This window comes from Gymnodraco acuticeps, unplaced genomic scaffold (genome assembly GCF_902827175.1).
Source record: "Gymnodraco acuticeps unplaced genomic scaffold, fGymAcu1.1, whole genome shotgun sequence".
NCBI lineage: Eukaryota > Metazoa > Chordata > Actinopteri > Perciformes > Bathydraconidae > Gymnodraco > Gymnodraco acuticeps.
In genome coordinates, this window is record NW_022990294.1 from 6,519 (window position 1) to 20,000 (window position 13,482).

At 47.4% G+C, this 13,482-nt stretch overlaps 1 protein-coding gene across 1 annotated transcript in view; it reads right to left on the bottom strand.

Annotated features, from left to right (window-relative positions):
* Positions 1-4,457: 4,457 nt before the first annotated feature.
* Positions 4,458-13,482, bottom strand: part of LOC117549799 (phospholipid phosphatase-related protein type 5-like) — a 21,805-nt gene continuing 12,780 nt past the window's right edge. Inside the window, exons 3-6 of the mRNA XM_034221882.1 lie at positions 12,245-12,495; positions 10,596-10,772; positions 10,248-10,379; positions 4,458-6,451 (exon numbers count right to left, since the gene is read on the bottom strand). Of these exons, the coding sequence (XP_034077773.1) occupies positions 6,422-6,451; positions 10,248-10,379; positions 10,596-10,772; positions 12,245-12,495 (590 nt within the window). The 3' untranslated portion in view covers positions 4,458-6,421. The remainder of the gene's footprint in view (positions 6,452-10,247; positions 10,380-10,595; positions 10,773-12,244; positions 12,496-13,482) is intronic.

The window sequence follows — 13,482 nt, forward strand, 5'->3', positions numbered from 1 at the left end:
AATAAATACATAAAAAAACATCATCTCTAGAAGCCGTAGTACTTCTGTGACTGTGCACACATTTATCTTGTGCCCTCATTGGTCATGTGCGCGTTCGTGTGTGTTGGAGGAGGGGCTCTGAAAGGAAGTCTGAAGGAAGGGGCAGATTTTCTCCGGTTGTGTATTTTCATATTCTAGCGCACTCGAGCTGGTTTCTCCAAAATTACATACCACACCTTTAAGACAAATAATGCTTCAAATGTAAATATGCCGGATTTTAGCTTTGAGCTAAATTCCATCCGCAGTCCCTCACATACAACATATAAGAACATGACATTTATAAAGACAGCAAAAATAAATACATGATATGCAACACAAGTATTTACCTCATGGTACAATATAGCAGCAATGACATATAAAGTGATCATTTAAATGTTTTCTTTACGCTATGATTTACAGTAAGAGCTAATGAGATTAATAACATGATATTAACTCAGTGAGATGACCTTAATGTAAGCGTGCAGCCGCTCCTGCCTGAGCGAGTTCTTCCCCATGAATCATTGCATTCATCCTGCAAAATACTTTCTATTTCTGACAACCCCCCCCCCCCCCCACCCCCTGTGACATAATGCGCCATAATGACCGCAGCATCACAAAGAGGACCTCTCCCATTGTGTGTGTGTTCACTGTTGATGTGAAGAGAAGGCTAACATTTATATATTATACGGTATATGGTAAGAGACTAGTGGCCACACACAGTACTGCAGCATCAGGTGCCCCCCTTTCAGTCATAGGAAGATCTCGCCTGTATTTGTATGCACCTCACAGTATTTATTTATTATTCCATGATTGAATATTCACATTTATACTTTATACACAAAGAGACACCTGACCAGTGGTGGGTCTTAGCTGTGCTAGCAGTAGCATTAGCATTACAGGTGCAGCTGAATGCAAAGATGGACACTGAATAAAAGGAGACTGTTTAAGTGAGAATGCGCTCGACAGGTGAAGCTGGACCAGAGTAATAATCATCGGATGGATACCTGACGACAATCATCACATGGATACCTGACGATAAGCATCACCTGGATACCTGAGGACAATCATCACCTGGATACCTGACGATAATCATCACCTGGATACCTGACGATAATCATCACCTGGATACCTGACGATAAGTATCACCTGGGGGGTGTACTACGAAGCAGGATTTTCGCTTAGCCGGCTAAATTCAGGGAAAACTCCGGCTTTCCGGTCCTACGAAGCTGGTTCTCTTTATAGCGGGCTAGATCTCCATGGTAACTTATGCTTAGCGGCTAACCTGGTCGGGACCAGGTTAGGTTGCAGGCTAAGAGATCAACTCAGTGAAAGCACCGCCTGCTGACCAATCAGAGCTCAGTGTGTGAGTTTAAAGCGATCAAGTCATATTACAGGAGAAAGGAAATACAGAAAAGCTGCCGTCGCAGGAAAGACGGCCGGCAAAAATCAGCGACTGTGTGAACGTGAACATGAATAGAATATCAGCTCCATCTTCAGAGCAATCTGACTATTATAACATTAGCGTTAAGAAAGCTTACTGAAATATCTGCCACAACATAAGTAACCGGATCAGAGTCACATTAAGTACAGTCCGCGGCATATCGTATCATATATTTTCTTATCTGAGTCAGCTGAGCTGTATCTGGCCGTGCAAGACTCACAGTGTCACATAGCCTACTGTATGCAGAAGTATTATTTTAAGCAACACATTAAGTTGGCGAAACACTCGAGACAAATGTAATTAAAGTCAGATCCACTCGTGTTTTAGACGGGGCAGTGATATCATAAACCTGTTAATGTACGCATTCAAACACTTTGTCTTTTGCCAGCTGTATTCACCTTGCAGGTGCAGCTCTGTGGCTTTGATCCTGGATAAAGTGTTTAAGTCATGGATGTTTAAAGTTTAACTTCTTCATTTTTGACTAGTATTAAAGTTCACTTTTCATTCAGGAAGTATGACGCTGCGCTGTCAGTGTGCTTCTCCATGTCTGTGATTGGTCGAATGCTCCAGATACCACCCCTTTCATGTGAACGCGCACCTAACTAGATAGGACACGGCTGGCTTGAGCGATCCACTTGATAACCAGCGTCGTAGTACAGTTTAGCGAGAGCGCGTATGTTTTGGATTAGGCCAACCGACAAACTCAAACATATCCAGGTTAGGTTGAAACAGCTTCGTAGTACAGGCCCCTGGATACCTGAGGATAATCATCACGTGGATACCTGACGATAAGCATCACCTGGATACCTAACGACTATCATCACCATGGATACCTGACGATAAGCATCACCTGGATACCTGAAGACAATCATCACCTGGATACCTGACGACAATCATCACCATGGATACCTGAGGACAATCATCACCTGGATACCTGACGACAATCATCACCATGGATACCTGACGATAAGCATCACCTGGATACCTGACGACAGTCATCACCATGGATACCTGAGGACAATCATCACCTGGATACCTGACGATAATCATCACATGGATACCTGACGATAAGTATCACCTGGATACCTGACGATAATCATCACCTGGATACCTGACGATAATCATCACATGGATACCTGACAATAATCATCACCTGGATACCTGAGGATAATCATCACCTGGATACCTGAGGATAATCATCACCTGGATACCTGACGACAATCATCACCATGGATACCTGAGGACAATCATCACCTGGATACCTGACGACAATCATCACCATGGATACCTGACGATAAGCATCACCTGGATACCTGACGACAGTCATCACCATGGATACCTGAGGACAATCATCACCTGGATACCTGACGATAATCATCACATGGATACCTGACAATAATCATCACCTGGATACCTGACGATAAGTATCACCTGGATACCTGAGGATAATCATCACATAGATACCTGACGATAAGTATCACCTGGATACCTGAGGATAATCATCACATGGATACATTGCATTTAGCTGACGCTTTTATCCAAAGCGACTTACGATACGTGCGTTCGACGTTCGACTAAGTGCTTTGTTAGTATTTAAGTGCTTTGTTAGTATATAAGTGCTTTGTTAGTATTTAAGTGCTTTGTTAGTATATAAGTGCTTTGTTAGTATTTAAGTGCTTTGTTAGTATATAAGTGCTTTGTTAGTATATAAGTGCTTTGTTAGTATTTAAGTGCTTTGTTAGTATATAAGTGCTTTGTTAGTATATAAGTGCTTTGTTAGTATTTAAGTGCTTTGTTAGTATATAAGTGCTTTGTTAGTATTTAAGTGCTTTGTTAGTATATAAGTGCTTTGTTAGTATTTAAGTGCTTTGTTAGTATATAAGTGCTTTATATTTAAGTGCTTTGTTAGTATATAAGGTGCTTTGTTAGTATTTAAGTGCTTTGTTAGTATATAAGTGCTTTGTTAGTATATTAAGTGCTTTTAGTATTAGTGCTTTGTATATATAGTGCTTGTTAGTATTTAAGTGCTTTGTTAGTATTTAAGTGCTTTGTTAGTATTTAAGTGCTTTGTTAGTATATAAGTGCTTTGTTAGTATATAAGTGCTTTGTTAGTATTTAAGTGCTTTGTTAGTATATAAGTGCTTTGTTAGTATTTAAGTGCTTTGTTAGTATGTAACAAAGCACTTATATCCCCTGGGTGTCTCTCAATCTCGAGTACGCTTGCTTGGTAGCACATGTCTTCCGAGCGTCTTGCTTCAGAAGCGAGGCAAGAATACTTCCTAGCATTCGGAAAACAAAGAGTGGAACAGGCTAGCAAGTGTGCAGGTGTGCGTCATATGAGATTTGGGGAAATTGGTCCGTGCGCAAAGCATTGTGGGGATTTTAAGACCGCGGAGTCTACATGTGCAGCCTCGAAATCTCTCCAAACGAAGTACGCCAGGCTCGGTAGAATTCCAAGTATGCTGGACATTGGAACAGACCTTCGGCGGCACTCGATGAGTAGTATGCTTGAAATGGTGGCTCTGGAGCAGCTTTACTCAAGATTGAGAAACACCCCCCCCCCCCCTCTCTCAGGTGAAGCCCCTCCCCCTCTCTCAGGTGCTCTCGATCACTAATCGGGAGCTGATAACGTCCTGAGGATCTGCAGCCTCTCCCCTTCCTGAGCTCCATGTGCACTTTCTGCAGTGTGCGGAGTTTCTGTCTCCCTTTGTTTTAATTCATCAAACAACATCTCGTGGTTTCTCTTGTTCTCATGCGTTCAGTCTGCTGTGACTTCCCTTGTTTTCCCTTGTTCTCATGCGTTCAGTCTGCTGTGACTTCCCTTGTTTTCCCTTGTTCTCATGCGTTCAGTCTGCTGTGACTTCCCTTGTTTTCCCTTGTTCTCATGCGTTCAGTCTGCTGTGACTTCCCTTGACCCCAGAGTCTGCCAGACTGTAGGGAACGCCACAGTACGCAGGAAAAGATCATCACTTTCAACAGAAGAGACGCTGCGGAGAACCATGTTTGACCCGTTTAATATTTTTTATTGAAAAGCTTTAAATATCTTATATTGTACAGTGTAAAAGGGCACGATCTGAACTCAGGTTGAAAACAACTGAAGATAATAAATAAAGAAGAATATAAAAACAAAGAAGAGCAACAACATCCAAGAGGACATAAACCACGTGACGGAGGAAGATATAAAGTTTGTAAAAGTGTGTGACGAACACACCGCAGATAAGGAATATCATTTATAAAATATCAACAGAACCAACAAGAAGACCACAGTCCACAGAACAGAGTATAAAACATGAATATAACTCATTAAAGACATGAAGAAGCTCTCTGAGGAACCAGCGGGACACAGTGCACAGTCATAGGAAAATAGCAGAACATTAAATAAGGATACATTTATATTTCCTCTAAATACACTCGGAGTGGAGCTGCAGGTTTCATCTTTTAGTCCTGAATATTCAGTGTGTTTTCAGCAGCTGATTCATATAAAAATATACCTTTCACTGCCCCCCCCCCCTCCCCCTCCTGATGGGACATGTTATTGCTACAAACACCAGAAACTATGCAAATATACAATATCCATCCGTCACCAGCTTAAAGATATCCAATAAACCAGTTAAAGCTGCATTAATTCAATTTTGGCCACCAGGGGGCAGAACAACTAAAATTAGTTTAAATAAAACATCCTCTTTTAGCTCTGCTTTGGTCTCCACCAGTAGCTCTGTCTAATGTGTTTTAAACTGACGCAGTCTGTAGACCCAGAGATATTATATATATGTATAAAACATTTAAAGTTAGGGTTGAAAACAGTCTTTTCAGATGACGACATGAACCAAAGGTGTGAATGTTAAAGCTTTGATTGATCTGAACGCTGAGAGGAGCCGCTGAAGGTCCGTTCTGTGATCACAGGAGAAAACACCGAACCCTGGCACACCAAATAAACACTAAGTCGAGAGTAAGAGTGTGACCACCTGTGAACACATACACACAGTATAAAGTGTACATGTAGTACACAATAGTCACACACTCGGTAAAAGCCCAAAACATGAATGAATGCAGATTCAAACGAGAGCCTCGCGGCGTCTAGAGATGTCCAGGAGATCCTGAAACTCAACATTTAAACCATGAACCCTGACCCTCACACAGAAGACCCCCACCTCTAATCTGTTCCCTGGGGCAGATGTGTTAATGTATTCATTAATGTGTGTGTGAGGGTGACTCCTGTTAGAGCTAATGTCTGATCACACTGAGGGAACAACACACACACATCTGAGAGGGAACAAGGACACAACGCAGTGTATCTGAATAATAACACACACCATGAATCTCAGAGAGGCCTGTGAGGCCGCCGACCTGTGTCAGCTTCACACACACACACACACACACACGCAAGCACACACACGCACGCACAGACACACACACATGCACAGACACACGCATGCACGCACAGACACACACGCACAGACACACGCACGCACGCACGCACGCACGCACAGACACACACACACAGACACACGCACACCAGGCGGTGATTGTCTGATGCAGAATAAAGAGTGTCACGTTGGCTGGAATATTGAATAATATCTTGCAGCTGCTTCAGTAATGTACAAATGGATTAGATGTCAGCCATGTTGACATGTTGACATGTTGACATGTTACTGTCACAACATAAACAGGAAGTACAGGAAGTCGTTTTAAATGTAAACATCTGTACCATTGAATTATAACAGAATAAGAATCAGTGCATAGATGGAGCTGGTTATTAACTACTCTTTTTCAATGTTTTCACATTGAACACAAGAAGCTGCAAATGACAGCGGGGCCTGATGAAGACAACACACACACACACACACACGCACACACACACACACGCACACACACACTGGTTCAGTGCTGCTCTGGCGTCAGTGGTTCTGGACGGTGAACAGCGTGGACGTCCAGTGGGTCTGCCACACGGCCGACTCCACGTCATGTGACCTCAGCGAAGGAGATGTGATTCTGCAGGAAACAGGAAAAGACAGTCAGGATGGAGGAAACCAATCAGGAGTCAACTCAAAGACAACATGTCTCCTGATGTCTCCTGGAGTCAACTCAAAGACAACATGTCTCCTGATGTCTCCTGGAGTCAACTCAAAGACAACATGTCTCCTGATGTCTCCAGGAGTCAACTCAAAGACAACATGTCTCCTGATGTCTCCTGGAGTCAACTCAAAGACAACATGTCTCCTGATGTCTCCTGGAGTCAACTCAAAGACAACATGTCTCCTGATGTCTCCTGGAGTCAACTCAAAGACAACATGTCTCCTGATGCCTCCTGGAGTCAACTCAAAGACAACATGTCTCCTGATGTCTCCAGGAGTCAACTCAAAGACAACATGTCTCCTGATGTCTCCTGGAGTCAACTCAAAGACAACATGTCTCCTGATGCCTCCTGGAGTCAACTCAAAGACAACATGTCTCCTGATGTCTCCTGGAGTCAACTCAAAGACAACATGTCTCCTGATGCCTCCTGGAGTCAACTCAAAGACAACATGTCTCCTGATGTCTCCTGGAGTCAACTCAAAGACAACATGTCTCCTGATGCCTCCTGGAGTCAACTGAAAGACAACATGTCTCCTGATGTCTCCAGGAGTCAACTCAAAGACAACATGTCTCCTGATGTCTCCAGGAGTCAACTCAGACAACATGTCTCCTGATGTCTCCTGGAGTCAACTCAAAGACAACATGTCTCCTGATGTCTCCAGGAGTCAACTCAAAGACAACATGTCTCCTGATGTCTCCAGGAGTCAACTCAAAGACAACATGTCTCCAGATGTCTCCAGGAGTCAACTCAAAGACAACATGTCTCCTGATGTCTCCTGGAGTCAACTCAAAGACAACATGTCTCCTGATGTCTCCAGGAGTCAACTCAAAGACAACATGTCTCCTGATGTCTCCAGGAGTCAACTCAAAGACAACATGTCTCCTGATGTCTCCTGGAGTCAACTCAAAGACAACATGTCTCCTGATGCCTCCTGGAGTCAACTCAAAGACAAAATGTCTCCTGATGCCTCCTGGAGTCAACTCAAAGACAACATGTCTCCTGATGTCTCCTGGAGTCAACTCAAAGACAACGTGTCTCCAGGAGTCAACTCAAAGACAACATGTCTCCTGATGTCTCCTGGAGTCAACTCAAAGACAACATGTCTCCAGGACTCACAGAGGAAAGAGGCTTTGAGCTTGGAGAGTTTAAAGGTGAGATCTGTCTCTCGCTGACACAGATTGGAGGAAGTGACTCTCAGCTGTTAGCCTCAGTTAGCTCGTAGCATCACTCTGGACCCTTTAACACACACTCCATCACACTGCAGCGCTCTCAGGAGGGCCAATCAAATGAGAGCATGTGAAAAAGAAATAGGCCGAGGCGTGATCAGCAGCATCAAAGCAAGCAGAGAAGGGGGGGGGGGCTTTTCTTCTTTCAGTATCTCCTGCCAAGGGAGACGCATCTCTACAGAACATTCTGCAGAGATGCGTCTCTCTGAACCCTCAGACCCTCCCACACCAGGTCAGTCTTCAGGGACTAGCCACTGCCCCCCCCCCCTGTTATAAAACACTGATGCTGTCTGAGTCATGGTGCTAAAATAGACCCGTCCAGGAGTTGCTCCTGCAGTGTTTCTATTAAAGCCTGAGCCGAAGCTCCACTGAAGGAGAAACAGAATAAAGGGGTTCATTCGGTCGCTGTCAGACCCCCCCCCCACATCTCCTCTCTGCAGCGTCTTTAGCTTTATGCTCGTTATGCCGAGTTATTTTTAGAGCAGTCTAACAGCAGCTTCTGGAACGAGGTGATTCTGTGTGAGACTGACTCACAGAGCCTCAGCTGCTACTGTGCATCCTGTTCGAGGCAGTGAGGAGAAACACAGCAGGCTGGAGTAAACACAAACACTCTGACATTACGATCTGATGTGAAACACATTCAGTAAGATGCACAGAGAAACACTTCACACACTCTCACACACACTCTCACACACACTCTCACAAATACTCTGGACGCTGTGGACCAACAGAGAGGCAGTGGGTCTCATGGACTGGTTCACTCACCAAGCTAATTCCATGGTGGCTCGTGTGATGGGAACCACTGAGTGTATTATCTTCTGCGTGTTGCTCTAAGGCCCCGGCCACATGAGGACGTTACTGTTTAGTGTCATATAGACCGTTCGGCCACACGAGGACGACCGAATACGGCACTAAACGACTACGGAAACGATAACGGGTCCCAAGGTGGATAGACCGGCATATGCAACGATCATTTTCTGATAATGATGAGGCAATAGCTCCGCCTCCCCCCACCTCTGCTGCTCACCCCGCGTCAAAGTAAACTGCACACTGATTTCAGATTATTTATCTTTCTCTCGATATGGACATAAACGCGAGTGAAGTCTAATCTGACAGGACGGAGACACCTCTCAAACTAAACTAGTTATACATATGTTTATTTTTACTGTCGGCCGGGTCACTCATTACTGGATCAGCTGCTGCATGAGACAGACACTGGCGCTGTCCGGAGAGAGGGAGGAAAAAGAGAGGCTCCGTGTATTTTATTATTATATAGAGTCGTTATTCATTTGTTTTAAAGCTCAATAAATAACAAAGAAGACCTTTGACCGGAAGATTTAAACTTTAATTACACGTTGACTGGCGAGTAACTCTGCCCGGTTCCCTCGGCCCCCACCGCGGAGAATAAACAGAAGGGCAACCATGACAACCATGCTTCTTCTGCTTCTGTGGAGGAAGTTACAGCGCCACGTACAGGCTCCTGCATGTACTGCAGCTTCTCCAGCGGTTGGAGCTAAACGGAGGGGTCGCGTGTGGGCAGACACTATCCGGTGAATATTGCGTGTGGACGGAAGCTTTTTTGCGTTTGCGTTAATCCTATGCGTTTAGCCGTTTTCGTCCTCGTGTGGCCGGGGCCTAACCCAGACTGCTCTAAGACCCTAACCCAGATCATCTGGAGTCTCTAATGTCTCCCTCTGCTCTGCACTGTTGGTACCCCAACGTACTTTAGATCCTCCTCCTCACCGGTTCCAGTCAAATAAACAGAATAATGTCACTGTGATTTTCTCCTCTCCAAACACTACATATAGGGATACAGCTGAAATCTGGAGGATAGACGTCCAGAGATTTGTCAGAGCTCAGACCACCTTCTGTTGCTGATCCTCTGGAACCAGTGCAGACCCTGCAGCCAGTTCAGGAAGACCAGCAGACGCTCCTTAATGTAGCACGACTCTTCATCATCATCCGTCTCCTGCAGCAGTGTGTGCAGGGGGGGCATTAACGGTTAGATACCTGGACCCCAATACTCACAGCGGACAGCTGCAGGAAGCTAGTCCGACCTCACAGAGACCGTTTAGATTTGTATTCAATGTGGAGTTTCACCTGATCATTGGACACCTAACATTTACACCACCATATGTGCAACTGATCCAACAAGTAACCTGAGCTAAACGGTTGGCCCACGCCTTTGAGCCAGTCTCTGCCCTCGCTGAGCACAGGCCTGCGACCTTGCGCTGCTCTCAGTGTTGAGTCTCCCTGTTCCTCCCTGCCAGCTGATGAAGGTGTTATGGTGCTTTGCTATGCTTCATCATGTGAAGACCCAGCAGAACCTGCATCAGTCCTCTGCTGCAGGTTCTGCTGTGGGAGGAGCTATATTCTGTCTGACAGACACAGAGCTCTGACTGTTCAGGTTCTGGGGTGTCTGGGTACTAAAAACGGTACATTATGAGATGGAATCAAACTGATTTCAGATCAGAACCGCTCTGACCTGCGAGGCGATGTACTTCTCCAGAGGACTCTCCATCCGGCCCAGGGTCAGCAGAGCCGAGCCGGGCTGATGCTCTGGAGACTCTTCACCCAGCAACAGCTTCCCTTTGAAGTTATGGACCACACACACCACCTGCAGCACACACACACACACACACACGCAGGGACAGAGATGTGTGAGACTGTCAGAGAGTAACTGTGTGTGTGTGTGTGTGTGTGTGTGTGTGTGTGTGTGTGTGTGTGTGTGTGTGTGTGCGCGCGTGCGTGTGTGTGTGTGTGTGTGTGTGTGTGTGTGTGTGTGTGTGTGTGTGTGTGTGTGTGTGTGTGTGTGTGTGTGTGTGTGTCTCACCAGGAAGATAGCGATGGCTCCTCCGATTATGAACCCGGCGATGACGTCCCCCCAGTGGTTCCGGTACTCTGCGACCCGGTTCAGCCCGGTGAGGAAGGCCAGACACACCAGACCCAGAGACAGGACCGGCTTGGCCAGACGGGACCCCTTCGCCTGGACCGTGAGCGTCACGTACATCTGCAGGAAGACTAGATGCTAAGATCTCTCTAATAGAAGCTGAGATACTGAGAGAGAAACTCTAAATGTATTCTCCGGGTCAGAGGAGAACCCTCAGAGGAACATTCATCTGGACCTTCAGGACCTGCGTTCAAACAGCTGTGACTGAGAAGGTGTGCAGACTCTCCTCGTTTACAGAAGCAACTACAAGTGAAACTGCAGCGGAAGAAGAGAGAAGCATGAGAACAGAAAGCACAGTAGAGACAGAGGGTTATACGAAGAGGAGAGGAGGAGGACGAGGAAGAGAATGAGGAAGAGGAGAGGAGGAGGAAGAGGAAGAGAATGAGGGAGAGGAAGAGGAGGAGGAAGAGGACAGCATTGAGCCTGCAGCGTCCTCTCGTCTCCTTCTGGTCTCAGCTGCAGTGAATTATGCAGAATCGTCTCGAGGCTCTTCGTCTCTACAGAACAGCATGAATATCTGATGCACATCCCATCATACTGCAGTGTGTGTGTGTGTGTGTGTGTGTGTGTGTGTGTGTGTGTGTGTGTGTGTGGTGTGTGTGTGTGTGTGTGTGTGTGTGGTGTGTGTGTGTGTGTGTGTGTGTGTGTGTGTGTGTGTGTGTGTGTGTGTGTGTGTGTGTGTGTGTGTGTGTGTGTGTGTGTGTGTGGTGTGTGTGTGTGTGTGTGTGTGTGTGTGTGTGTGTGGTGTGTGTGTGGTGTGTGTGTGTGGCTCATGTAATGCCTCACACACACATCAGCAGCATGTCTCAGGCTGGCAGGAGAGAGGAGGATAGATATAAGGTGAGCAGCTCTGAGTGTCTCTGACGTCTGTCCCTTTGATTCAGAGTGTTCCAGCTCTTATATATCCGGCTGATTTAAAGGACACGGATCCTCCAGGGGACCCTCTCCCTGCATCAGGGGACCCTCTCCCTGCATCAGGGGACCCTCTCCCTGCATCAGGGGACCCTCTCCCTGCATCAGGGGGCCCTCTCCCTGCATCAGGGGACCCTCTCCCTGCATCAGGGGACCCTCTCCCTGCATCAGGGGGCCCTCTCCCTGCATCAGGGGGCCCTCTCCCTGCATCAGGGGACCCTCTCCCTGCATCAGGGGCCCTCTCCCTGCATCAGGGGGCCCTCTCCCTGCATCAGGGGGCCCTCTCCCTGCATCAGGGGACCCTCTCCCTGCATCAGGGGGCCCTCTCCCTGCATCAGGGGACCCTCTCCCTGCATTAGGGGACCCTCTCCCTGCATCAGGGGGCCCTCTCCCTGTATCAAAGGACCCTCTCCCTGCATCAGGGGGCCCTCTCCCTGCATCAAAGGACCCTCTCCCTGCATCAGGGGGCCCTCTCCCTGCATCAAAGGACCCTCTCCCTGCATTAGGGGACCCTCTCCCTGCATCAGGGGGCCCTCTCCCTGTATCAAAGGACCCTCTCCCTGCATCAGGGGGCCCTCTCCCTGCATCAGAGGACCCTCTCTTCTGAATATGATACTCACGGCCAGGTACAGTGCAGCGTAGAGGCTGAGGGCCGCCTCCTTGCAGGGGAAGGTCTTGCGGGCCCTCAGGATGTCCTCCTGGTTCCCGCTGCAGGCCTCCTGGTGGCTGATGTAGCGCAGCGCCTGCTGGCAGCCCAGCGCCGTGTAGTTGGGTTTACAAACCGTCAGGAAGTAGGGCGCCAGGTTCCCCGTCACCACCTGACCCGCGTTCACAAAGATGTCCACGGTGAAGAGCCCGAAGCTGTACACGCCTGCAAGAGAGGGGGATAAAGATGAGGGGTATCAGGGGAGATAGAGACCTGATTACTGAGGATGAGGGGTATCAGGGGAGATAGAGACCTGATCACTGAGGATGAGGGGTATCAGGGGAGATAGAGACCTGATCACTGAGGATGAGGGGTATCAGGGGAGATAGAGACCTGATCACTGAGGATGAGGGGTATCAGGGGAGATAGAGACCTGATCACTGAGGATGAGGGGTATCAGGGGAGATAGAGACCTGATCACTGAGGATGAGGGGTATCAGGGGAGATAGAGACCTGATCACTGAGGATGAGGGGTATCAGGGGGAGATACAGACCTGATCACTGAGGATGAGGGGTATCAGCTGAGATAGAGACCTGATCACTGAGGATGAGGGGTATCAGGGGGAGATACAGACCTGATCACTGAGGATGAGGGGTATCAGCTGAGATAGAGACCTGATCACTGAGGATGAGGGGTATCAGGGGAGATAGAGACCTGATCACAGTCCATTTCATCAACACTTCTCTAACTTCTGGTCACTTTCCAAACAGTCTCAAGGAGGCAAGAGTAAACCCTCTCCTAAAGAAACCCACTCTCAACCCGTCTGATGTTATAAACTACAGGCCTGTCTCTCTCCTCCCGTTCCTGTCTAAATCACTTGAACGCGCTGTCTTTAAACAACTCTCCTGCTATCTCCATCAGAACAACCTTCTGGATCCGCACCAGTCTGGTTTCAAGGCAGGTCACTCCACAGAAACTGCTCTCATTGCTGTCACGGAGGAACTGCACACTGCTAAAGCAGCCTCCCTCTCCTCTGTCATCATCCTGTTGGACCTGTCTGCCGCATTCGACACGGTGAATCATCAGATCCTCCTTCGCACTCTCCAAGAACTTGGAGTTTCAGGCTCTGCACTTTCCCTCCTCACCTCATACCTGAAAGACCGTACCTACAGGGTGACTTGGAGAGGGTCCGAGTCCGACCCTTGTCAATT